This window comes from Anomaloglossus baeobatrachus, chromosome 11, assembly GCF_048569485.1.
Source record: "Anomaloglossus baeobatrachus isolate aAnoBae1 chromosome 11, aAnoBae1.hap1, whole genome shotgun sequence".
NCBI lineage: Eukaryota > Metazoa > Chordata > Amphibia > Anura > Aromobatidae > Anomaloglossus > Anomaloglossus baeobatrachus.
In genome coordinates, this window is record NC_134363.1 from 30,988,668 (window position 1) to 31,012,228 (window position 23,561).

Consider the following 23,561-nt stretch of genomic DNA (forward strand, 5'->3'; position numbering starts at 1 on the left):
ACCCAGATTCCCAAAATCTAGAACTAATGGAGAACTTGTTGTAAAGCAGAAAAATCCATTGCCTCTGCTCCCCTGAGAGATTTTAATTCAAGTTCAACAAATACTGGGGTATCAGAAGGCCAGGGGGGGATAAACCAAAATCATGTGAATGTCAAACAGTGTTTGGCTCTAGACTCACCGAGTATCATGGTGGCATCTGACGCTGTTCACACTGCAGAATATGACACTCCACACTATGCCTCCTTTGGTGCTTCCTTGTTATACAGACAGGCTCAGTCATTGATCAGCTGTGTTCTTATTAGTGGTCGGGTTTGCAGGCGTTAATTTCTGTTAGTCTGCTGGTTACCTTTTGGATCACATATTATGAGAGACCTATCGCAGTCACTGCCCGCCTTTTTAAGATGTTAGAGCCTGTCTTTCCATGCTGACTATAGCTGTTTGCTAAACCGGTCCATGTGCTTTTCTATAACAGTTCTGCTGGTGATTGTATTACTTTGTCCGTGAAGTTGTGGTGTAGTTCTCCCGTTCTCTTGTTGTTTCCTCCCTGCTCTTCTTTTCTTCCTAAGCTTTTATTGTCTTATACCTCTGTGTGTATGAGTGATGTGAGATCGAGATTTGGCTTCCCCTATTAGTCAATTTTTGGTGGCTTTACCACTCCTGCCACGGCTCTCCCTAAAAGTTGGGGTGAGGGTATATCAGAATAGGGCTGGTCAAGGGCAAAGCAAGGAAGGTGGCCCAGATATCCTCATCATCAGAGGTAACTCTGGGATTAAGGATAGCTAGGTACCCCTTGCCTGAGGGCCAGTCTAGGAGACCCTGTCCCCTGCTCTCCATCTACACCATTACAGTAAATTAAACAAACATTCTCAAAAGGATTTTTTTTCCCCTAGTAAATTGTGAGGCTTCTGGTAGAGTAAGGAGAAAGTGGTGAGGTTGGAATGATTTCCAGACTTCAAGTGAGTACAGTTCCTGAGCAAACCCTAGAGAATCTGTGACGCCCTGGCAGAACCCGGTAGTCACACACACTTAGACCCCTGCATTACACCTTCCCTCGCAGAGTTCCATACAGCCGACCTGAAACCCTATTCACCCCCCTCAGGGAAAGACAGGCACACCAGTGAGTGCGACCAGGCGGAAGGGAACGCCCCCCTAGGGGTCTGGAGAGCCCGGGGCGGGAAAAACACAGTTAAGTTTTGGAGTTCAAGTAGAGAGGAGGTGAAGCTGACAGGTCTCTGGGTCGGTGCCCTGACACATTGGCTAGGTGGCAGACGGTGGTCTCGTCTAGCAGGCGACGGGAAGACGGCAACCGGAGATCCGAGGTGGACCGGGGCAGGGTTGGAGCCCGCTAGTAATGACACCAGAGAACCGAATCGGAAACCGTGCACAAAGGGCGTACTCGGACCCTGAAGCCAGGACCGGCACCAATGGTCTAGCTAATTAACTGATTGAGGGCAGGATCATAGGTCCTGTCCCAGTCTAAGTCCCAAAAAGAGACAACCACCCACAGAGAGGGATAGGGCATCCGCCAGGGCCCAGGAGATCCCACGGGTCAGCGTCAGCGGGCACGGCTCCTCAGGTACACAATACACCGGGAGCGGACTCTCGCGTTTCACACCGGGAAGTCTACACAAACAAAACAGTGCAGAGGGAAAAGTCGGCGACCACCAGCCCGGGTGGGGGACCAGAGTACAACCAGCCGCGGCGGCCGGCCACCACCACCTTGATTTACCAAAAGACTCGTGTGATTTATTCAACTGGGAGTAACCAAACATCCCCTGGTACGTCTGGTCACGCAGGCCCCTGCCATCGCCATCCCTTGCACCAATACACCGGGTCCCGGGGCAACCATCCCTACCCATGGAGGGGTTAACATCCAGCTGCCATCACACCTCCCCCGGGTATCCCGCAACCGCAGCGGTGGTGTCCCACTTCACCACACACCGTGGGTGGCGTCATGAACTGATTACGGCAACCGCCATACAAATACATCCCCCCTTTCATTTGGAGTGTCCGCATGACCCCCGGGTCTGGAGGATCCCTCGAGCCACACACCGGGTCCGTTTCCTAGCAGCCCGGCTGCTACTGACGTGGGGGCAGCACAAATCTGATTCAGGCCATGCCATGAAACGCAAGGTGGACCATTTGCCCTTCTCAGAAAGTAAAGTTGGCATCTCTAAGAAGAGGAAAAGTGGAAATGGAGCCACTTTTAGAGATAAAAATGTGGTTTGCAGACCAATAGTGTAGACCTTTTGAGGGGTTTGCGAGGATGCTAACTCCTAGCTTACGGCATCTAGCGAGTGAAGGGTAGACTTGTCCAGAGAGACTAAATATCATGTGTAATTGTCCAAACCCAAAACATTTTATAATATGTATCCCATAAACTGAATACTGAAAGGCATAAAAAATCAAAATGATATTTAGTCACCAACTGGACTGATTCATTGTGCGTATATATGGGGCAAGACTGCATGGGTATAATCATTACTGCTAACAACTGTCATCATCAACTCATTACATAAACATTACTTTTTTTATCAGATATTATCGATTACTGGTTTTCTGGAGCAGAAGAGATTAAATGTCACCCTTTATAATAATATGTCTTGGCCTATCCGGACCGAACATGATGGAGATTAGAGATTTACCGATTGAGCCTAATATGTGGCAAGGACTGCATGGGTATAATCATTACTGCTAACAACTGTCATCATCAACTCATTACATAAACATTCTTTTTTTTATCAGATATTATCGATTACTGGTTTTCCGGAGCAGAAGATATTAAATTTAACCCTTTATAATATGTCTTGGCCTATCCAGACCAACATGACGGAGATTGGAGATGTACCGATTGTGCCTAATATGGGGCAAGGACTGCATGGGTATAATCATTACTGCTAACAACTATCATCATCAAATCATTACATAAACATTCCTTTTTATCAGATATTATCGATTACTGGTTTACCAGCGCAGAAGAGATTAAATTTAACCCCTTATAACATGTCTTGGCCTATCCGGACCAACATGACGGAGATTGGAGATGTACCGATTGTGCCTAATATGGGGCAAGGGCTGCATGGGTATAATCATTACTGCTAACAACTATCATTATCAAATCATTACATAAACATTCCTTTTTATCAGATATTATCGATTACTGGTTTACTGGCGCAGAAGAGATTAAATTTAACCCCTTATAACATGTCTTGGCCTATCCGGACCAAACATGACGGAGATTGGAGGTGTACCAGGGAAAGTTAGAAGCGAAGTTGTAAACTTATATAATATCTGAAGTTCTTTTTAATAATTAATTTCCTTGAAGGAAATGGGGTTTTCCCATGTGAATTATTTATACTGTATATCTATTGACTTATGTAATAGGTAGTTATTAATTACATTTGCATGCAGGAGCCCTTTAAATACAGATCCTGACTCGTAACCAAAGGAGAGATCACAGAAACCAGGGTCCATCCGAGTCTGCTCCATCATGAAGATCCTCCTGAGCATCTGGGCGATATTAGCCATCTGCATCACAACAGGTGAGCGGCTGTATACCTGTATACTATGTTGTGCGTTTTCTCATGAAGACAACCTCGAGATTCCCACTATGAATCACTTTAGTGCATATGGACTTATTAGGAAGTTTTACATCTAGGATCAACTTTATGAGCCCCCATAGATGAGACATGTACATATGCCCTATTGGCATCTACCGTTATTAAGGCCAGGGTCCCCCGAGCTTTGATTTTCTCATGCAAGAGAATCGGATCAATGATGTAGATAACGCCCTGATCCAAGTTTGATCCGATTGTTGGCTTAGTGGGATCCAATTCTCTCACATTAGAGAATTGTATCACAGGTGAGGAAAAGATGGAGAACAACATTTCTCCATGTTCTTCATTCTATGAGTCTGTGGAAGTCATCCGAGCGCAGTCTGATGTTTTCCATGCACCCATAGACTGGACTGGGTGCACGCAGCATGCCTAATCAGCATGGGAAAAAAACACTGATCGGCATTGACTCATAGTGTAACATTAGTCCGAGTGCTATAGCACTCATCCAATGTATACGCTTTTGTGAGCGAGCCAATTATGCTCGCGGGGAGAGCACGGTATTGGTGGATCCACAGGACCAAATGTACCATTCACTTGCCTGGACCGACCGCCGAGTCTTCACTACTGTCACTGGAGGTTGCAGCAGGCATACATGCTGGTAAACAGCCTTACAGAGGGCAGCCCCTGGGGATCTGCTGTACAGTCTCTAATTGAAGTGACAGCAGCAGCGGGCAGAGTCGTGGATCTATCTAGTATGGATGGATGGATGGCTATGGCAGCAGCGACCGGCATGGATACTTTCAGCAGCAGGTATTGTGGTAGCTGGCCAGTGTGGAGAGTAGCAGCAGCAGCTGGTAGAGCACTGAAACACAGATACAAGGCAGCAGCAGAATTTAGCTCCATAACAGTAGCAGCGACAGCAGCACTAAAGATCTGAGAACTAGCAATGTAACTAACTTGTTGCCCAGGCACCTCCCTTAAGGGGAAGGTGCCTTAAATACCTGAAACCTCTCAGCTGAGCTGACCTGAGAAGCAATTCCGGGTCAGGGCACACTGACCCTTTAAGAAAAGGGGTGTGGCTGCATGTGCACCCTACAGGCATTCCCAGGAGGCCTGTGTGGTGTGTGCAGTCCCCAGGAGATGGGAGGATGAACTGAGGACAGGTCAGGCACCACAGAACAACCACAAAGGTGAGAGAACTGATGTCTCCACTGGGGGAGTGGGGCAGACAGCGCGGGGATGCCGGTATTGATGTTAGAGAACCCTATAAGGTGAGCACCATCCATGAGCCAGGAAGAAAAGCCAATCTGCTGGAGCAGCTACATAGGTCCCCTAACTACCCCTATATATGCCACCGCTACCAACCTAAAAATGTAGACAGAGCTCAAAAAAAGTTACTCTACAGGTGCAATATAGGAAATCTGTTTTGGGGTCCCTCATACTAGGACCTCTTATCACCTCTATAGTTCGTATCCCATAGGTGTATGATGACGATTCTACTTCCCATCACTCAATAACTCAACAGTGACCAACTCAGGACTCACAAAAGATAAAAAGAGGATAGCATTTAACCCCAATAACAGACCCCACTGCCCTGCTCAGTTGGTCCGAATCCTGTCTGCAGTCGAAAGTGTCAATGCAGCAACGACAATAAAGGTATTTACGGCCCCGTTAGAGATCAGCTTCCAGGAACAGAGTAGACAGCAGAAGTATATAAGGAAAGTGTTAGTTAGGAAGAGTTAGGATAAAAGAAAGAGTGTCACATTAGTAGTGGGGAAACCTCTTTAAGCTTTATCTTTTTGCTCCCAAACTTTTTCGAACTTCTTGACTTAAAGATTTGGGCAAACTGAGACATAGAAAGGTGGTCTCCTGTATGATACTTATGGCGTATAGATCAGCCATCTCACCTTCTTGACAGCATACAATGTGGGTCAATAAAAGATGAATTTTCTATGTTTTTAGGCCATGCGCTCTCATGCACGCAGTGCTCATCAGATTCTTCCACAACGTGCCAAGGAAACAGCGAGACTTGTCCTGCCGGCTTTGTCTGTAGATCTTTCTACTTTGAAAACAGTGCTGGTGAGTTATGGAGTATAATACGGTCATATATAGTTTTTCAATGCTTTGTAGTTTCTGTTCCACTAGGGATTTGTGTTGCAGAATTTCTTTAGTATATGTAGGTAATATATTTCCTAATATATCAGAAATCCAGAAATTCAGAATCTCTGCACTCCCTGAAAAACCACATTTTAAAGAAAAAAAATAATAACTTTCATTTGCGTAAAAAGAATATTTTCTTGTGGTGCTTTGTTTCCAGATTGAACAATTTTTTATTGTGAAAACTGAAATTTTGGTTATTTTTTTACAAATCTTATGGAGCATGCAATTGATATTCATTAATCTCATAGGTGAAATAAGCATGTAGTTGTATGATATTATTTGTGGTGACTAGGCCCAGGGTGCTACACAAGCATGCTCAGTAAGAAGCCTGAGCAACATCAGGAAGGTGGAACACCGGAGAGATCAGCATCAACATGGAATCCTGCTGTCAAGACACCAGCAGAGGGAGCTGGAGTCCTGATGGATAGAAAATGTACTGTACAGAACCAGCCGAGGAGCTGAAGCAGTGTGTGCTGATGCAATACCTTACAGCACCAGCAGGGGGAGCAGATGCCATGAGGTGTGGAGGATGGTTAGATAGGCTGGGTCGGACGCCATGAGGAGCAGAAGGAGATCGGATAGGCTGCTTTCACACCTCCGGTTTCTGCAATGCGGCACAATCCGGCACTTTGCAGGAAAATCGCAACCGTTTTTTTTTTGCTGCCGGTTGCGTTTTTCCTGCATAGACTTTAATTAGTGCCGCATTGTGCCGCATGGCCTTGCGTTCCATCCGGTTTTTGCCGCATGCGGCAGATTTAGCCGATGCGGCGGCCGGATGGAACGTTGCCTGGCACGTTTTTTCGTGCGGCAAAAAAAACGCATTGCGCCGCATCCGAACGATGCGGCGCATTTTTCAATGCATGCCTATGGCGGCCGGATGCGGCGCGATGCGGCAAAAACCGCATGCGGCCGCCGCATGCGGTTTTTGCCACTGCGCATGCTCAGTAGCATGCCGCAAGCGGCAAAAAACGGACGGGCCGCATGGGAAAAACGTATGCAAAGGATGCTGTGTTTTCACCGCATCCGTTGCATAGGTTTCACAGCCGGATTGAGCCGCACAGCTCAAGCCGGATGTGTGAAAGCAGCCATAGACGAGCAGGAGAAAGGTTGGGGTCAGTCCGAGGTCATTATCAGAGGAAGCAAACCGAGGAGGGGAGGTAGGAGAGGAAGAGGACAAGAAAAGGGCAGTAAAGGAACGAAGGTATATCCGGGGAAACAGACGAAGAACAAGGGGACGGAATACAAATAGGGGGCGAGAGCACAGGGGAAACGGATCAAGATCAAACACTTACAGGGACCAGCAATCACAGCAGAGCAGAGCTTAGCTTATAGCCGGCGTCGTTTCACCGGAGATGACCCCAATTATAGCGTCCAGGCTCTGAAAACGAGGTCCAGGAGACAGCTCCACCCCCTAGCCAGGTGGCAGGGGACGCAAAACCATGACACCTGCACTGTAAATGAGGCTGCTAGCTCAGTAACTAAGAAAAGTGCAGCAGAGCATCTCCAAAGGCAAAATGCTCTGCACAAAGTAATCGTGAGTGACACTTAGCACACAAAAATGGCCAGTTTTATGTGAGCCCAACAGCCAGCGGCAAGGTAACCTCTTTTGTTGGGTCCTTGCCTACTCCAATGCCTTTCTTTGAGTTAAAAAAAAACAATAATGAATGTCATATGGACAGGAAAGTCATTAGATACCAGGATCTAATAGGCTTTAGTATATCGCAAAAATGGAGCCCCTGTTTGGACTGGTCAACAGACATTAAGGAAATCAGAACTATTTTGGTTGCCATTTCAATAGAGTTTTTCTTGACGCTCATTTCCTTCCTCAACTCCAGACACTTGAAAAAAAAAATTTCTTTAGTAAATTATTTTCCTTGGGTCCATTTACAGGTTCTTCTTCGCTCCAAAGATCATGCTCACATCCGCGTGAATGTAACATCAAGGGGGGTTTTACCATAAAACAAGTGACATTCATGATGGCCTCTTCTTGTTGTGATACAGACAACTGTGACCCTCCTCTTCCTCCGTGTAAGTCACATAATTTCCTTTATTTTTTACTTTTTGATTTACTTTTATGCATCGATGATATAGTACTGAACAATCAAAAACTCTGCAGACAGTCACCGTAGTGAGATAAACAATCAATAAATCCCCAATCATGAGCCAGCATGAAAAACTCAAAAAAGGTGATAGTGACCATAACAATATTGTAAGAATAAAATACTAAATTTTATTAATGAAATATGATAAAATTCAAATTACATTATAAAAATCAATTTGTGGACAAAAATATTCCCTTATTATAGCAACAACAAAACAGGAAGATAAGGTGCACAGTGCAAAAACCAATCATTAAATATTTGCCTGATAATAAATGATTTTTTTATCAAAAAATCAGGTCAAAGCTGTTTCTAGGTATTAAACTGTTCCTATTACATATCCCGTGTATACAATAAATTAGATGTAATAAATTATGTAAGAGAGATGGTCCTGTTTGCTGCATATCCCGACGCACGTTTCATGCGTTAGTCTTTCTGAGGGTGGGTGCTGATATGGTAATGTTGATGCTGGTAATGGAAATTTATGAAGATCTTTGAAACTACTATATCATCACATCAATGCTCCTACGGAAAGGAAAGTGGGGCAACTTCTGAGAAGTGTGCTGCATTTTTGTGCCTCTGCACTGTCCAGTTCTCTTTATGCCCCCACACAGTAATGGTGATCTTTGGTACCCCACACTTTCAGCGATAATGTTGCCTGCATAATAATGATGTCCCCTGAGTGACCTGGAAGCAAAGTATGGATGACCATTTAGTGCCAACCCCTGTAAAACTGTCTCCTTTGTGCTCCCTCACAATAATAGTGCCCCCTATTGCATCCCTAATCAATAAGGAACCCCCTTTCAAATAGTAATGCCCAATTAGCTCCTATACACAGTGAGAATGCCCTCTTAGTGATTCCTGTACAGTAAAGATGCCTTAAACAATTTTTAAATTGTCTCTTCAGGGAGGAAGGAGACGAACTTTAGCACCACCCATTGGAAGTAGCAATCCTAAAAATCAAAAGTGACTCTCCAACCAGCCTTTTCATATGACCTAGGATTTATGCCAGATCAGAACCTCAATTTGCAGATACGGTGTTTCGGGATTGTCCCTCGTCAGTGCAAAGTATGAGATCTGATCCAATAGGTGGCGCTAAAGTTTGTCTCCTTTCTGCCTGAGGAGACAATTTGAATCCAATAGGTGGCGCTAGAGTTTGTCTCCTTCCTCCCTGAAGAGACAATTTGAATTCAATAGGTGGCGCTAGAGTTTGTCTCCTTCCTCCCTGAAGAGACAATTTGAATCCAATAGGTGGCGCTAGAGTTTGTCTCCTTCCTCCGTGAAGAGACAATTTGAACCCAATAGGTGGCGCTAGAGTTTGTCTCCTTCCTCCCTGACGAGACAATTTGAATCCAATAGGTGGCGCTAGAGTTTGTCTACTTCCTTCCTGAAGAGACAATTTGAATCCAATAGGTGGCGCTAGAGTTTGTCTCCTTCCTCCCTGAAGAGACAATTTGAATCCAATAGGTGGCACTAGAGTTTGTCTCCTTCCTCCCTGAAGAGACAGTTTGAATTGCCAGATCAGATCTCATACTTTGCACTGATGAGGGACAATCATCCTGAAACACCGTGTCTGCAAATTGAGGTTCTGATCTGGCATAAATCCTACGTCATATGAAAAGGCTCATTGGAGAGTGACTTTGACTTTTAGGATAGCTACTTCCAATAGGTGGCACTAGAGTTTGTCTCCTTCCTCACTAAAGAGACAATTTGAATTGCCAAGATCAGATCTCATACTTTGCACTGATGAGGGACAATCATCCTGAAACACCGTGTCTGCAAATTGAGGTTCTGATCTGGCATAAATCCTACGTCATATGAAAAGGCTCATTGGAGAGTGACTTTGACTTTTAGGATAGCTACTTCCAATAGGTGGCACTAGAGTTTGTCTCCTTCCTCCCTAAAGAGACAATTTGAATTGCCAAGATCAGATCTCATACTTTGCACTGACGAGGGACAATCATCCCGAAACACAGTGTCTGCAAATTGAGGTTCTGATCTGGCCTAAATCCTAGGTCATATGAAAAGGTTGGTTGGAGAGTCACTTTTGACTTTTAGGATTGCTACTTCCAATAGGTGGCACTAGAGTTTGTCTCCTTACTCCCTGAAGAGACAATATGAATATTACCCAGAGAAGCATTGCAGCTATAAGACTCCTCACCACTGACAGCCATATTGGTTTGTCAGTCTCCTCAAGGAGAAAATTTTTCCCCTTAAACAATTTTAGGAACCCAACATATTCCTCCAAGACAGTAAAAAGTCACTTAGTGCCTCAAACCACCTAAAAATAAGGAAAGGATGGCTCCCTGCTCCTATGATGTCTTTAGCCCAGATATAGTCAGGAACGGAGGCGAGCTTCATAGGACAGCATATGTTATGGGGAACATTTTGAAAAATCTGATCTGCTTTAAAGGATTGGGTCAACTTTCTCCATTGGTGACCACATCGGAGGGTACAAAAATTAGAGCTTTCTGTCAGAAGAAGCCCTGATCGTAAGGATAGTCCATCAATATTGTAATCTCGGATAATCCCCTTATGTTCCATGTACTTAAAACTGGTCATTGCGCCATTTTTTTTATTCTTTACCACTTTCTTCCATGATAGCACCACCCATCAGCTCTGTGCCCAATGGTGTGACGTGTCCATCCTGCACGACCACTGGCTCCACTTCGTGTCAGTCTTCAGAGGTGATAAAATGCACGGGAGATCAGAATCGGTGTGTCCTCTTAACACAAGAAGGTAACTTTTTCGAAACTTGTGGTATCCTTTGCCAGGACAAATTCTTCTTTTTTTTTTCTTTGTTGCTTCTTTTCATAGTTCCCAAATTTTGAGCCTAAAGATTGGGGTTTTCCCATGTGGTCCCTCTTTCAAAGTAGACAATGGCAGAGCAGATTAAGTTCAAACAGTTCAGCTCTAAAAGGGATCTGTCTGCAGGTTTTTGCTATAAAATCTGAGAGCAGCATGATGTAGGGGCTGAGATCCTGATTCCAGAGATTAATTACTTACTGGGCTGCTTGGTGTAGTTTTGATAAAATCTCTGTTTTCTCGCAACTCACAGTGGTGAGCTGTGTATAACCCCACCCACACCCTTGATTGGTGGTTTCCTGTGTACAATGTCAGAAAGCTACCAATCAGTAGAGAGGGCGGGGTTACACAGATTAGCTGGACTGTCTGGCAGTGATAAATGCCTGCTGAGAAAACACTGATTGTTTTAAAAGTACAGCAAGATGCTGAGCAACTGACAAATCCCTGGAATAAGGTGCTCTGTCCCTACGTTATGCTGCTCTCAGAATAAATACCAAAAAACTATTGTCAAATTCCATTTAATGAACTCTTACAGTAGCAGCAAAAGCTAAACCTTAAAGTGCATCAATCTTCAGGATTTTCCTATAGAACGTAAAGCCAGTGCTATACTGGCACTATCATGCTGTGTCTATATATACCTTTAGTGGTCAGCTCGGATGTATAGGTTTTGAAACACAAGCAAGTAAATTTTGTAAAATGAGCAACTTTTTAATTGGCAGCAGCTGTATATTTATAGTGATTCCCGCCCCCCCCCCCCCCCGCATGTCTGTCCTCCCCCTGTTATTTATGCTAATTCTATTATAGAATCATTTTACTAAGTGACTAGAAGGACCTGTGCTGATGTCATGCTCATGTGACCAGAAGGGGCGGGGCCTCAGCCAACATAGCTGGTACCAGGAAGCAACATTGTTTTTCTGTTGGCTGAGACACTAACCCTTCTGGTTGGTCACATGGGTATGACATCAGCACAGGTCCTTCTAGTCACTTAGTAAAATGTTTCTATAATAGAATTAGCATAAATAACGGAGGACGTAAAGGCGGGGGGGTGAGAATCATGATGAATACCCACCCCAGCTATCAGCTGATCGGCAGCTGCTGCCAATCAAAAAGCTGCTCATTTTACAAACTTTACTTGCTTGTGTTTCAAAACCTATACATCCGAGCTGACAACTAAAGGTATTGTCAGAATCAGTATGATAGTGTCAGTATAGCACTGGCTTGAGGTTACATAGGAAAATTTTGGTGATTAGTGCGCTTTAATGGTTTTACTTCAATATTACAAAAAGAAAAGCGATTAAAATATCATATGTACCTAAAATGGTACCATTAAAAACAATAAAAACAATAAAAACAAAAAAATAAAACAAATAAATTATATACATACATGTATATAAAAGAAAAAAAAATAAATAAAAAAAAATATATAAGTATATATATATACAGTATATATATATATATATATATATATATATATATATATAAAATAAATAAAATATATACCGTATGTATATATATATATATATATATATATATATATATATATATATATATAAAATATATATATATATATATATATAAAAAATAAATTAATAAATAAATAACTAAAAAACGATAAAAACAATAAAAAAAAGTTACAGATCAGAGAAAATAGTGTCACAAGCCAAGTTTTCTTAATTTTGTAGACCTTTAAATTACTCAAAAATTATACAAATACTATGCAAGTTTCATATCACCGTGTCCTGGAGAATCATGTTCCATGACTATGATATTAATGGTCTATAATTTGGTCACCAATATCAGATTAGAGGAGATCTGACACCCGGCAGCTCCACCAATCAGCTGTACACAGTGTACAGAGGCGGAAACGCCAAAGCTCAATACACCGTGTAGTGGTCATTCTCACTTACTGCAACTCAGATTATGTTGAAATAGAAGGGAGTCGTAGATGGATTTTTTTGGAGACCCTGTTAACTGTGCGGAACGTATACTAGTGAGAGAATTCTTAACGAAACTTTATGTACTAACACAACTATAAAATCTCTGCAGGAAATACTGGCTCAATCTATCGGGGGTGCGCGACAAAGGAGGTCTGTGATCTTCAAGTCTTTTCAGGCAACGTGTTGTCTGGACAAAAAATTTCTTGCACCAATGGTGACATAAGCATCCACAGAGCCGTCCTGACCACGACCATTGCGTGTATCCTACTGGTGAAATGGCTTTTGTAGAGTCTTCGGAGGAGCGTGTGTCTGATACTGATCTTCCCGTGTCCGATGCTGATCTTCCCGTGTCCGATGCTGATCTTCCCGTGTCCGATGCTGATCTTCCCGTGTCCGATGCTGATCTTCCCGTGTCCGATGCTGATCTTCCCGTGTTCGATGCTGATCTTCCCGTGTCCGATGCTGATCTTCCCCGACGTTGTCAGATCTTCCTACAATAAACCTGGTGTCGAATGTCGAGATTCTTAAGTAATGAAAATTCTATGGCCTCCGCCGCTTCTCTTGCTCTTCCAGTTGGACCTTTGGGTTGATGTTTCGTTGGCTTGGAATCGTCTCTGTCGCTAAAACTTTTCTTTACTGAATGATTTAAAATAAAGCGTCACAAAATTTTTATATCCATGTTGTTTTTCCTGATGAATGGATTATGATAAAAATGATAAAACTCTACAACCAGTGGTGTAATGCCCAAAAGGCTCCAGTGCAAAATTTGGACCTGGGCCACCATCTACATGTTGGTCAGATGTACTAACCCATGTAGCGTTCTAAATCCTATAAAGGCAATATGTATTGCACCCCCCTAAATGTAATAATGTTACCCATCCTGGACTAAGGGCACCCATCCTGGGTCCCTTCCTATTAGAATGTCTTCCATCCTGAGCCCTTATCCAGTATAATGTCCACCATCCAAAGCCCCTTCTAGTAATAATGTTCCCCATCCTGGGCCATTTTCAGAAATAATGTCCCCCACCCTGGGCTCCTTCCTGGTATTATATCTCCCATCCTGAGCCATTATCCAGTATAATGTCCACCATCCAAAGCCCCTTCTAGTAATAATGTTCCTCATCCTGGGCCCTTTTCAGAAATAATGTCCCCCACCCTGGGCCCCTTCCTGGTATAATATCTCCCATCCTGAGCCATTATCCAGTATAATGTCCACCATCCAAAGCCCCTTCTAGTAATAATGTTCCCTATCCTGGGCCCTTTTCAGAAATAATGTCCCCCACCCTGGGCCCCTTCCTGGTATAATATCTCCCATGCTGAGCCATTATCCAGTATAATGTCCACCATTCAAAGCCCCTTCTAGTAATAATGTTCCCCATCCTGGGCCCCTTTCAGTAATAATGTCCCCCACCCTGGGCCCCTTCCTGCTAGAATGACTCCCATCCTGATCCCTTATCCAGTAAAATGTCTCCCATCCTGTGCCCCTTCTAGTAATAATGTTCCCCATTCTGGGCCCCTTCCTGTTGTAATATTTCACGTCATGGGCACCTTTCACTAATTATTTCCGCTATCCTTGTGTAATGTCCCTCATCCTGGGCTAGTTTCAGTAATAACAGCCCCCATCCTGCTGTAATGTCCCCATTCTGGCCCCTTCCAGTGATATATGTCCCCCATCCTGGGCTACATCCCGTAATAATTTTCCCCTCCCTGGGCCCTTTCCTGTTATAATGTCCCCCATCCTGAGCCATAATCCAATATAATGTCCCCCATTCTGGGACCATTCCTGTTGTAATACACCCCATCTTGGGCCCCTTATAGTAATTATTTCCGCCATCCTAGTGTAATGTCCCCCATCCTGGGCTACTTTCAGTAATAACAGCCCACATCCTGGTGTAATGTCCCCATTCTGACCCCTTCCAGGTATATATGTCCTCCATCCTGGACTACTTCCTGTGATTATTTTCCCCTCCCTGGGCCCCTTCCTGGTATAATGTCCCTCATCTTGGGTCTATCCTGTAATAATGCTCCCCAGTCTGACACTGTTTTCTTATACATGCAAAATATGTGCTTGTTACGGGCAACACATGCCGTCACTGCAAATAGCATGCCAACCTCAGCTGCCGGGTCTTCGGTGGCCAGAAGGGTGTATTGCAGTGCAGGAACCCGGTGAGTCCTCAGGCGCACATCCAGCTAAACTACCTGCTAACGTCGGTGGGCCTCTCCGTCTCTCAAGGGTCTAGTCTTTGTGGCACCTTCTGCAATCATGATTGTTATGCCCCGTCTACTGACTTTAAAACTATGCCTGAAATATACAGAGAAGAGCAAAGCAAGGAAGAAAACCGTAGTGTGTCTGTGGTTGTTGATGCTTTAAACCATTTTATGCACCGACCTTGCTTTTACTGCAGTTAAACTGTAGCCCCTTTCCTGCTGGTTTTGAACAGATGTTGGGGACCTCGATATGGATGAGCGATCCCGAACTGTAGTGTTCAGGGTCCGTACCAGACACCTTGTGTCCAGTGCTGAACACCGAACACAGACTATTGACTGTATATTATTTTTGTCACCCGAACAAAGCTTGTTGAAAGGATGCAGAGCAGACAATCAGCAAGCTTTTACGCTGTAGGCACTTCCGAAGCCATCGTGGTTATGTCAAGTATTGGCAAACTTTGATTGGTCAGCTCACCCCGTGACTCTGCCTGTATAAAGGCCGGATCATGGGCCATGACGCCATTTTGTTTTTCAGATGTTTAGGTGGACGAAACAGCAGTACAGCACAAATGGGAGCATGGGGCAAAAGCCGTGGACGGCTCAGAGCCAGTAAGTAATCTGGTATCACCCGTCGTGCCAGTGAAAACCTCCCAGCTAAGCCAGCTCAAAAGAGCTCCCTGGCATTGCGCTTCTTCCGGGAATGTGCTAATGACAAGAGAGTGGTGGTTTGCAAGATGTGCCGACAGAGCCTGAAGCGAGAAAAAAATCTTCTCAACCTGATCACTACCTGCATCATGCGTCATCCGACTTCCAAGCATGAGGTGCAGTCAAGAAGTTTCCTCAAAAATCAGGAAAGAACTGCGGCTCCTCTTGCTCCTTCTTCTGCTATGGTGTTGGCCTCTTCATCTGCAGTGTTAGGCTCACTTCGCATCAGCGGTATTTTGCCGGAAAGCCATATCCAGCACAAATGCGTTTCAGCTCCATTCATTTCCTATTGAATCGCGGCAAGATGTGATCACATGTGGTCACGTGCGACGCATCATCCCATGAAAGTTTGCAGCTCTCCATTCACCAAAGCTTCAATAGAAAGAGGAAATACCCTCCTGGCCACCCACAAGCCCTGGACCTGAATGACAGCATTTCCAAAATGCTTGTGTTTGAAATACTGCCATTCAGGCTGGTGGAGACGGACAGTTTCCAACACATGATGCCTGTGGCTGTACCGCAGTACGTTGTTCCCAGCCACCACTATTTTTCCAGGTGTGCCATCCCTGCCTTGTGAAGGAACAAATCCATAATTCACTACGCTACGCCATAACTGGAAAGGTTCACTTAACTATGGATATTTGGATCAGTAAGCACGGCAGGGACAGTATATCTTAAGGCCGCTTTACACGCTGCAATATCGTGACCGATATCGCTAGCGTGGGTACCCGCCCCCATCAGTTGTGTTACACGGGCAAATCGCTCAACATTGCCCAGACCCGTCACACTACTTACCTGCCCTGCGACGTCGCTATGACCGGCGAACCGCCTCCTGTCTAAGGGGGCGGTTCGTGCAGCGTCACAGCGACGTCACAACTTCGTCACTGAACCACCGCCCAATAGAAGCGAAGGGGTGGAGATGAGCGGGACGAACATCCCGCCCACCTCCTTCCTTCCGCATTGCGGGCGGGATGCAGGTAAGGAGAGGTTCCTCGTTCCTGCGGTGTCACACGGAGCAATGTGTGCTGCCGCAGGAACGACGAACTACATCGTTACTGCTGAAGCAACGATATTCGAGAGTGGACCCCCATGTCACCGATGAGCGATTTTGCATGTTTTTGAGACGATGAAAAATCGCTCATAGGTGTCACATGCAACAGCATCGCTAAAGCGACCGGATGTGCGTCACAAATTCCGTGACCCCAACGAGATCGCTTGAGCGATGTTGCAGCATGTAAAGCGGCCTTTACGGCACACTGGGTAAACATAGTGGTGGATGGCCATGAGGCTCCTGATGTTCAAGCACATGTACTACCACCACCTCTGATTGCTGGATGGTTGTTGGTCAGTGTTGTCTCTTCCACCTCCTCCACCTCCTTCTCATCCAGTCAGAGTAATAGTTGCCCCATCAACTTCAGCACAGCCAGGGGTAAACAACAGCAGGCTGTTCCTTAACTCATCTGCCTGGGGGAAAAGCAGGAGTTGTGGACGGGCATAAAACAACAAACAGATGAGTGGCTGCTGAAGGTGAACCTACAGCCTGGCCTGGTGGTGTGCGATAACGGTCGAAATTTCGTCGTCACAACTTTGGGCTTAGGCGGCTTGACACACATCCTTTGCCTGGTGCATGTGCTGAAATTAGTGGTGCAGAGCTTCCTCAAAAATGGCCCACTTATGTCACAGCTTCTGCTGAAAGTGTGGACAGTATGTGCGCAATTTCGGCATTCTCACCCAAATGCTCCTCGCCTGTGTACGCTGCAAAGTCACTTCAGCCTTCCCACTCACCACCTCACATGCAACATACCAACAAGGTGCAACTCCACTTTCCATATTCTTCTTCAAAATGGGCCATAAAATAATTAGCATATGGAGGTGCCGTGTTGGAGATGGAGTCCTACATGTCTTCTGTTCTATTTCTAATATTTCTAATTAAATATTTTTTTCTCTGTGTTGTTGTTTTATTTTACTGTTAAGTTAACAGAAAATCACATACGCTCTGTCAGAATGGGCGTCTGTGATTGCATGCTGGAGTAACCTGAAACCAGCCCATACATCTAGAATGTATGGGCAGATTACTCCAACAGCCAATCACAGACGCCCATTCTGCGTGACAGCATCTGTGATTGGCTGTTGGGTCCCTCACACATATAGTAGAGTAGAAATAAATAATTTTAAAAAATGACGTATTTTTGATTCTCAGCGCAGATAAAGTGGACGGCTACTGGCTGCCACCCCATCTGTCTGGCTTTACCTTGGCTGGCAAAATACAGAGAACCACATTAATTTTTTTTTAATTATTTAAAAATATAATTTAAAAAAAAGGGTGGGCTCCCACCATATTTTGATTGCCAGTCAGGTAAAACCAGGCAGCTGGGGGCTGGGATTCTCAGAGTGGTAAGGCCCAAGCATTCTGGGTCCCCATGCTAAAAACTGCAGCCCGCAGCCGCCCCTGGAAATGGCGCATTGTTTCTTAGCGACATCTACAAGCGCTTTACCCGGCTCATCCAGTAGCCCTGATGGCGGTGGTATGCTGGGTAATGAAGGGGTTAATACCAGCTTTGTATTCTCAACTGGTACTAAGAACAAAATTCATGGTGTCACGCCAAATTAGTCATGGCCACCATGAATTTCTAATAAACAGTAAAAAGAAAAATAACACATAGAGAAAAAAACTATTAGAAGTAAAACATTTAGAAACTCCATTTGTATTATAAAAAAAATCCTTTGTCTGACATAGTCCACAGGGACAGCAATGTCAGCTCTGCTTAATCGCTCTGTACAGACAAACATCTATACAGAGCCGTGAAGCAAGCTGACAGTGACAGTCAAAGTTCAATTCATAGCTAAGCCATGAACTTGGGTGACCACTGACGTCACCACGAACACGGCCGAAAACAGACGAAGAGACGAGCAGTGCAATGAATACCACCAGAAGTTAATGATCGGACCTGGAAGCAGAAGCGACCAGGAGACAGCAGCTGAGTGGGTCTGCAGGACGCATTGCGGGACCTGTAAGTATAATGACAATTATACTTTATTACTTTACAGCCCCTTCCCCGCCAATCCCATACCTGTAAAGTCTAAGGTCAGGGTTCGGACACAAGGTTGCATTATCTCAGAACCCGAACTCGAACTTTACAAAAAGCTCAGGTGAGTCTCCAGAACACGAACATCAGGGGGTTCGCCCATCACTAAATATGTAGTAAAGTGACGTGTGCACAAACTACAAAAAAAGCGAAACATTCGATGGCAAACAGCCTAATACAAAAATATTGACCACAAGGTGTAATAAATATATAATATAATATATAAAAAAGTAACCCCAAGATTGGGCATGTATATAAGCTAAATTAGGTGCAAGATTAAATATGTGTCAATATAAATAGAATAAACAAGGTGCACAGTAATATTAAGGATGGTTGATCAAAGGAACAAGTAACAATGTACAGCTTAGTAGGTGTGTAATATATTAACAAGAGGATGATGACAGAGAACAATAGACAGGCAGAGTACAATGATATGTAAAGATGGTATATACCTAAGTGAAAAAGTGTTTACCTGAGGGCATGTCCCTCTATTGCATCAAGACCCTACGCGTGTTTCGGCTTGTAGCCTTCGTCAGGGTTGTGTGGTGTCAGACGGCAGGAAGGGGGCTTATTTATATCGCCCCAGATTAATCTCCAGGACTGATTATCGGGTGCATGTCGCTGAACGAGAGAACAGCTGTGCGGTATCCTGCATGACATCATCGGGGGGGCGGAGCCAGTGATGCAAGCGGCCGCGGACCACGTGGAAAATCACATGATTCGAGCCAGTCAAGTAACTGGGTCCGGGCCCAGGAGAGAGACGCCCCCAAGATGACGCACGCCGCTTTAGTTTGCACATGCGCACATCCCGGAGCACGTCCTGTGAGGGCAATGGCAAAGCAATGCGTACAATGACGAAAGTGACACAGGTGAAAAATGAAGATGGGAAGTGAGATGTGTGTGTGACGGAAAGTGTAATTAGATGAAAGCAACACTATAATAAATAGTAATCACAATATACAATAATTTGAATGTTGATTTTCTGGTCCTGAGGAAGAGGTCCCTGCACCTTGAAACGCGTAGACCTATGGAATAAAAGAGTGATTAAACTATCAACATCTCTACATCTTATTTGGCGGGTTGCGCGGGTTTAACCCCTTTTTCTCCTCCTACACTGAAGACAATATACAATAGCTGTGATGAGAGTGAATGAATGAACTGTGAATGGATGCTAAGTGATAAAAAATAGCTATAACGTGTAATGTGTGTAAATGAATATGAATGGTTCCTAAGTGATAAGGTATATATAAAGTATGTGCAAAATATATACTGTATATAATGTAAAAAATGAAAAATAAATAAAATGTGAAAAAATACAAATAGTATAATATATTAAGAATTCTGAAAATACATATAATATCTGAAAATTCATATTTACGATAAATAATAAATAATATAAAATAAAAACAAAGACGCATAATTTCTTCATTTTTCAGCTGAATAGGTGAAAAAAAAATGATGGTGTGAATAAGATCAGATGGGTAGATCTTCGAAAATCCGTCACAATCTCATCAAATGTAAGCATGTCAAAGTAAACAGAGAGAAAAACTAAAAAAAAAAAAAATACAAGCATATACACATATCCACATAATTTATATCCAGAAATATGTATAAATATACAATAACAACCATGTCGAACAAACAACACAAGATGGTATACATTGTGGTGATAAAAAACATAAAATTTATGAAAAATTCTTATATTAGAGCACATATAAGTGTGGAAATCTCTCCACCTTGCATATTCTTCTTCAGAATGGGCCATAAAATAATAAGCATATGGAGGTGCTGTGTTGGACCCCATCGCTGTACCTTTAATCTGTAAAAAAATATTTGTCCCAAATAAAAAACAAATTTTAACTAATGGTAATGAAAGTAATTCCAAGCAAAAAATAATTTGTTGAGAAGACATGGAGGTGGTTCGGAAAAGCTATGACACCTCGATCATGTTGGATCGATGTATGTAGACTATCTGCGTCAAGTGTTTTTACTAGACTGTCAGCAGGTGTATTGGTCAATGATTGTGGTAGGCTCAAAAAATATGTAGTATAATGAACATATTATAGTATCTACTTAACTTAACCAATGGGTTAAAATATTTATCCAGGTTTATGGCTAGCAGGGAAAGTAGAGAATTCATAGAGGGCACAATTGGGCATCCAGGTGGGTACATCATGTTGTTAGGAATTTGTGGAAAGGTGTAGAAAAATGGTGTCATGGGGTCTTTTTTGTATAGAAAATAATTTTTTTTTTATCTATTGTACCCAATAGTAGATATCATTTCAATAGCTCATGAATTTTAGGAGAAATTGATACTATAGGCTTAGAGTAAATAGGCCTATATTTACTGCAATCAGATCATTGAGATTTTACTCTATATCAGTATTTGATATTTGTATACTTTCTTAATCTGTAGGCCGTGATGAAGGACGCATGAGCGAAACGTTGGCCCATTTTCATATACACAGACTGCTGTGAAGCAATAAATCATTATATTTTCATTAGATGTGCCATGGTATTTTCTTTTACTGGCCAATTTTATTAATGATGAATCTCCTGTTGTAAAAGTCCAGGAATTCAAAAGTCTAAGAAAGCCCAAAGACAAGACGTTTGGGCAACAGGAATTGTTATCTACATAAACATAAGACATTTACTTTTTAAGGGAACATTCTTAACAAAACTGATACTTTACCTGTGTTCTGCTCAAGGGTGAAACATGAAGTAGGAATTCTCTCTCTAGTTCCCGGTGCACCGCCCCATCATCATCGATCAGTACAGAGCAGGAAAAGCCTCGATAATTACAGTTTACTACTTCTAGACCGAAATAGTTTCTAATTACCAAGACAGTAGCTGAGGTTGAAAGAAATGGGTTTTCCAAATTTGTAACTTGATATACACCTTAAGTTTGTACAGTGAGTGAACTGCAGTGGAGAGGTTAGGAAGTAGATAAAAGTCTCGTGGAGGGCAAAGAATTTAATAAATTCAGTGTAAATTGTATCTGCAAGGAAGGAGGACTGAAAAGTAAAAGACAGTAAATGACAGAAGACAGAAGAGCCAATCAAAGAATTGGTGCGTAAAGGTGAAGCAGAACACACGTCATAAAAGAGCCGATCAAAGAAATGGTGGTAGAAGGTGAAGTGGAACAGACATCATAGAAGAGCCGATTAAAGAATTGGTGGTGGAAGGTGAAGTAGAACAGACGTTAAAGAAGAGCCGATCAAAGAATCAGTGGTAGAAGGTGAAGCAGAACAGACATCATAGAAGAGCCGATTAAAGAATTGGTGGTGGAAGGTGAAGTGGAACAGACGTTAAAGAAGAGCCGATCAAAGAATTGGTGGTGGAAGGTGAAGTGGAACAGACATCATAGAAGAGCCGATCAAAGAATTGGTGGTGGAAAATGAAGTGAAACAGACGTTATAGAAGAGCCGATCAAAGAAATGATGGTGGAAGGTAAAGCAGGACAGACGTCATAGAAGAGCCGATCAAAGAATCAGTGGTAGAAGGTGAAATGGAACAGACATCATAGAAGAGCCGATTAAAGAATTGGTGGTGGAAGGTGAAGTGGAACAGACGTTAAAGAAGAGCCGATCAAAGAATTGGTGGTGGAAGGTGAAGCGGAACAGACGTCAGAGAAGAGCCGATCAAAGAATTGGTGGTGGAAGATGAAGTGGAACAGACGTCAGAGAAGAGCCGATCAAAGAAATGATGGTGGAAGGTAAAGCAGAACAGACGTCATAGAAGAGCCGATCAAAGAATCAGTGGTAGAAGGTGAAGCGGAACAGACATCATAGAAGAGCCGATTAAAGAATTGGTGATGGAAAGTGAAGTGGAACAGACGTTAAAGAAGAGCCGATCAAAGAATTGGTGGTGGAAGAGGAAGTGGAACAGACGTCATAGAAGAGCCGATCAAAGAATTGGTGGTGGAAGAGGAAGTGGAACAGACGTCATAGAAGAGCCGATCAAAGAATTGGTGGTGGAAGATGAAGTGGAACAGACGTTAAAGAAGAGCCGATCAAAGAATTGGTGGTGGAAGGTGAAGCGGAACAGACGTCAGAGAAGAGCCGATCAAAGAATTGGTGGTGGAAGATGAAGTGGAACAGACGTCAGAGAAGAGCCGATCAAAGAAATGATGGTGGAAGGTAAAGCAGAACAGACGTCATAGAAGAGCCGATCAAAGAATCAGTGGTAGAAGGTGAAGCAGAACAGACATCATAGAAGAGCCGATTAAAGAATTGGTGATGGAAGGTGAAGTGGAACAGACGTTAAAGAAGAGCCGATCAAAGAATTGGTGGTGGAAGGTGAAGCGGAACAGACGTCAGAGAAGAGCCGATCAAAGAATTGGTGGTGGAAGATGAAGTGGAACAGACGTCAGAGAAGAGCCGATCAAAGAAATGATGGTGGAAGGTAAAGCAGAACAGACGTCATAGAAGAGCCGATCAAAGAATCAGTGGTAGAAGGTGAAGCGGAACAGACATCATAGAAGAGCCGATTAAAGAATTGGTGATGGAAGGTGAAGTGGAACAGACGTTAAAGAAGAGCCGATCAAAGAATTGGTGGTGGAAGAGGAAGTGGAACAGACGTCATAGAAGAGCCGATCAAAGAATTGGTGGTGGAAGAGGAAGTGGAACAGACGTCATAGAAGAGCCGATCAAAGAATTGGTGGTGGAAGATGAAGTGGAACAGACGTTAAAGAAGAGCCGATCAAAGAATTGGTGGTGGAAGGTGAAGCGGAACAGACGTCAGAGAAGAGCCGATCAAAGAATTGGTGGTGGAAGATGAAGTGGAACAGACGTCAGAGAAGAGCCGATCAAAGAAATGATGGTGGAAGGTAAAGCAGAACAGACGTCATAGAAGAGCCGATCAAAGAATCAGTGGTAGAAGGTGAAGCAGAACAGACATCATAGAAGAGCCGATTAAAGAATTGGTGATGGAAGGTGAAGTGGAACAGACGTTAAAGAAGAGCCGATCAAAGAATTGGTGGTGGAAGAGGAAGTGGAACAGACG

At 43.6% G+C, this 23,561-nt stretch overlaps 1 protein-coding gene across 1 annotated transcript; it reads left to right on the plus strand.

The window, feature by feature from the left end:
• The first annotated feature begins 3,462 nt into the window (after nt 1–3,462).
• On the plus strand, nt 3,463–13,159 carry LOC142256559 (phospholipase A2 inhibitor and Ly6/PLAUR domain-containing protein-like). The gene is made up of 5 exons (XM_075328317.1): nt 3,463–3,542; nt 5,520–5,636; nt 7,608–7,745; nt 10,421–10,555; nt 12,668–13,159. Exons 1-5 carry the CDS (start codon nt 3,491–3,493, stop codon nt 12,844–12,846), a joined length of 621 nt encoding a protein of 206 aa, XP_075184432.1. The 5' UTR covers nt 3,463–3,490; the 3' UTR covers nt 12,847–13,159.
• Nucleotides 13,160–23,561: the final 10,402 nt, after the last annotated feature.

Excerpts from the sequence above, each read along its gene's own strand:
- LOC142256559 (XM_075328317.1), top strand. The coding sequence starts at position 3,491 with ATGAAGATCCTCCTGAGCATCTGGGCGATATTAGCCATCTGCATCACA. Across the intron at positions 5,637-7,607 it reads CTACTTTGAAAACAGTGCTG|GTTCTTCTTCGCTCCAAAGA; the intron begins GTGAGTTATGGA and ends GTCCATTTACAG. Across the intron at positions 10,556-12,667 it reads TGTCCTCTTAACACAAGAAG|GAAATACTGGCTCAATCTAT; the intron begins GTAACTTTTTCG and ends AAATCTCTGCAG.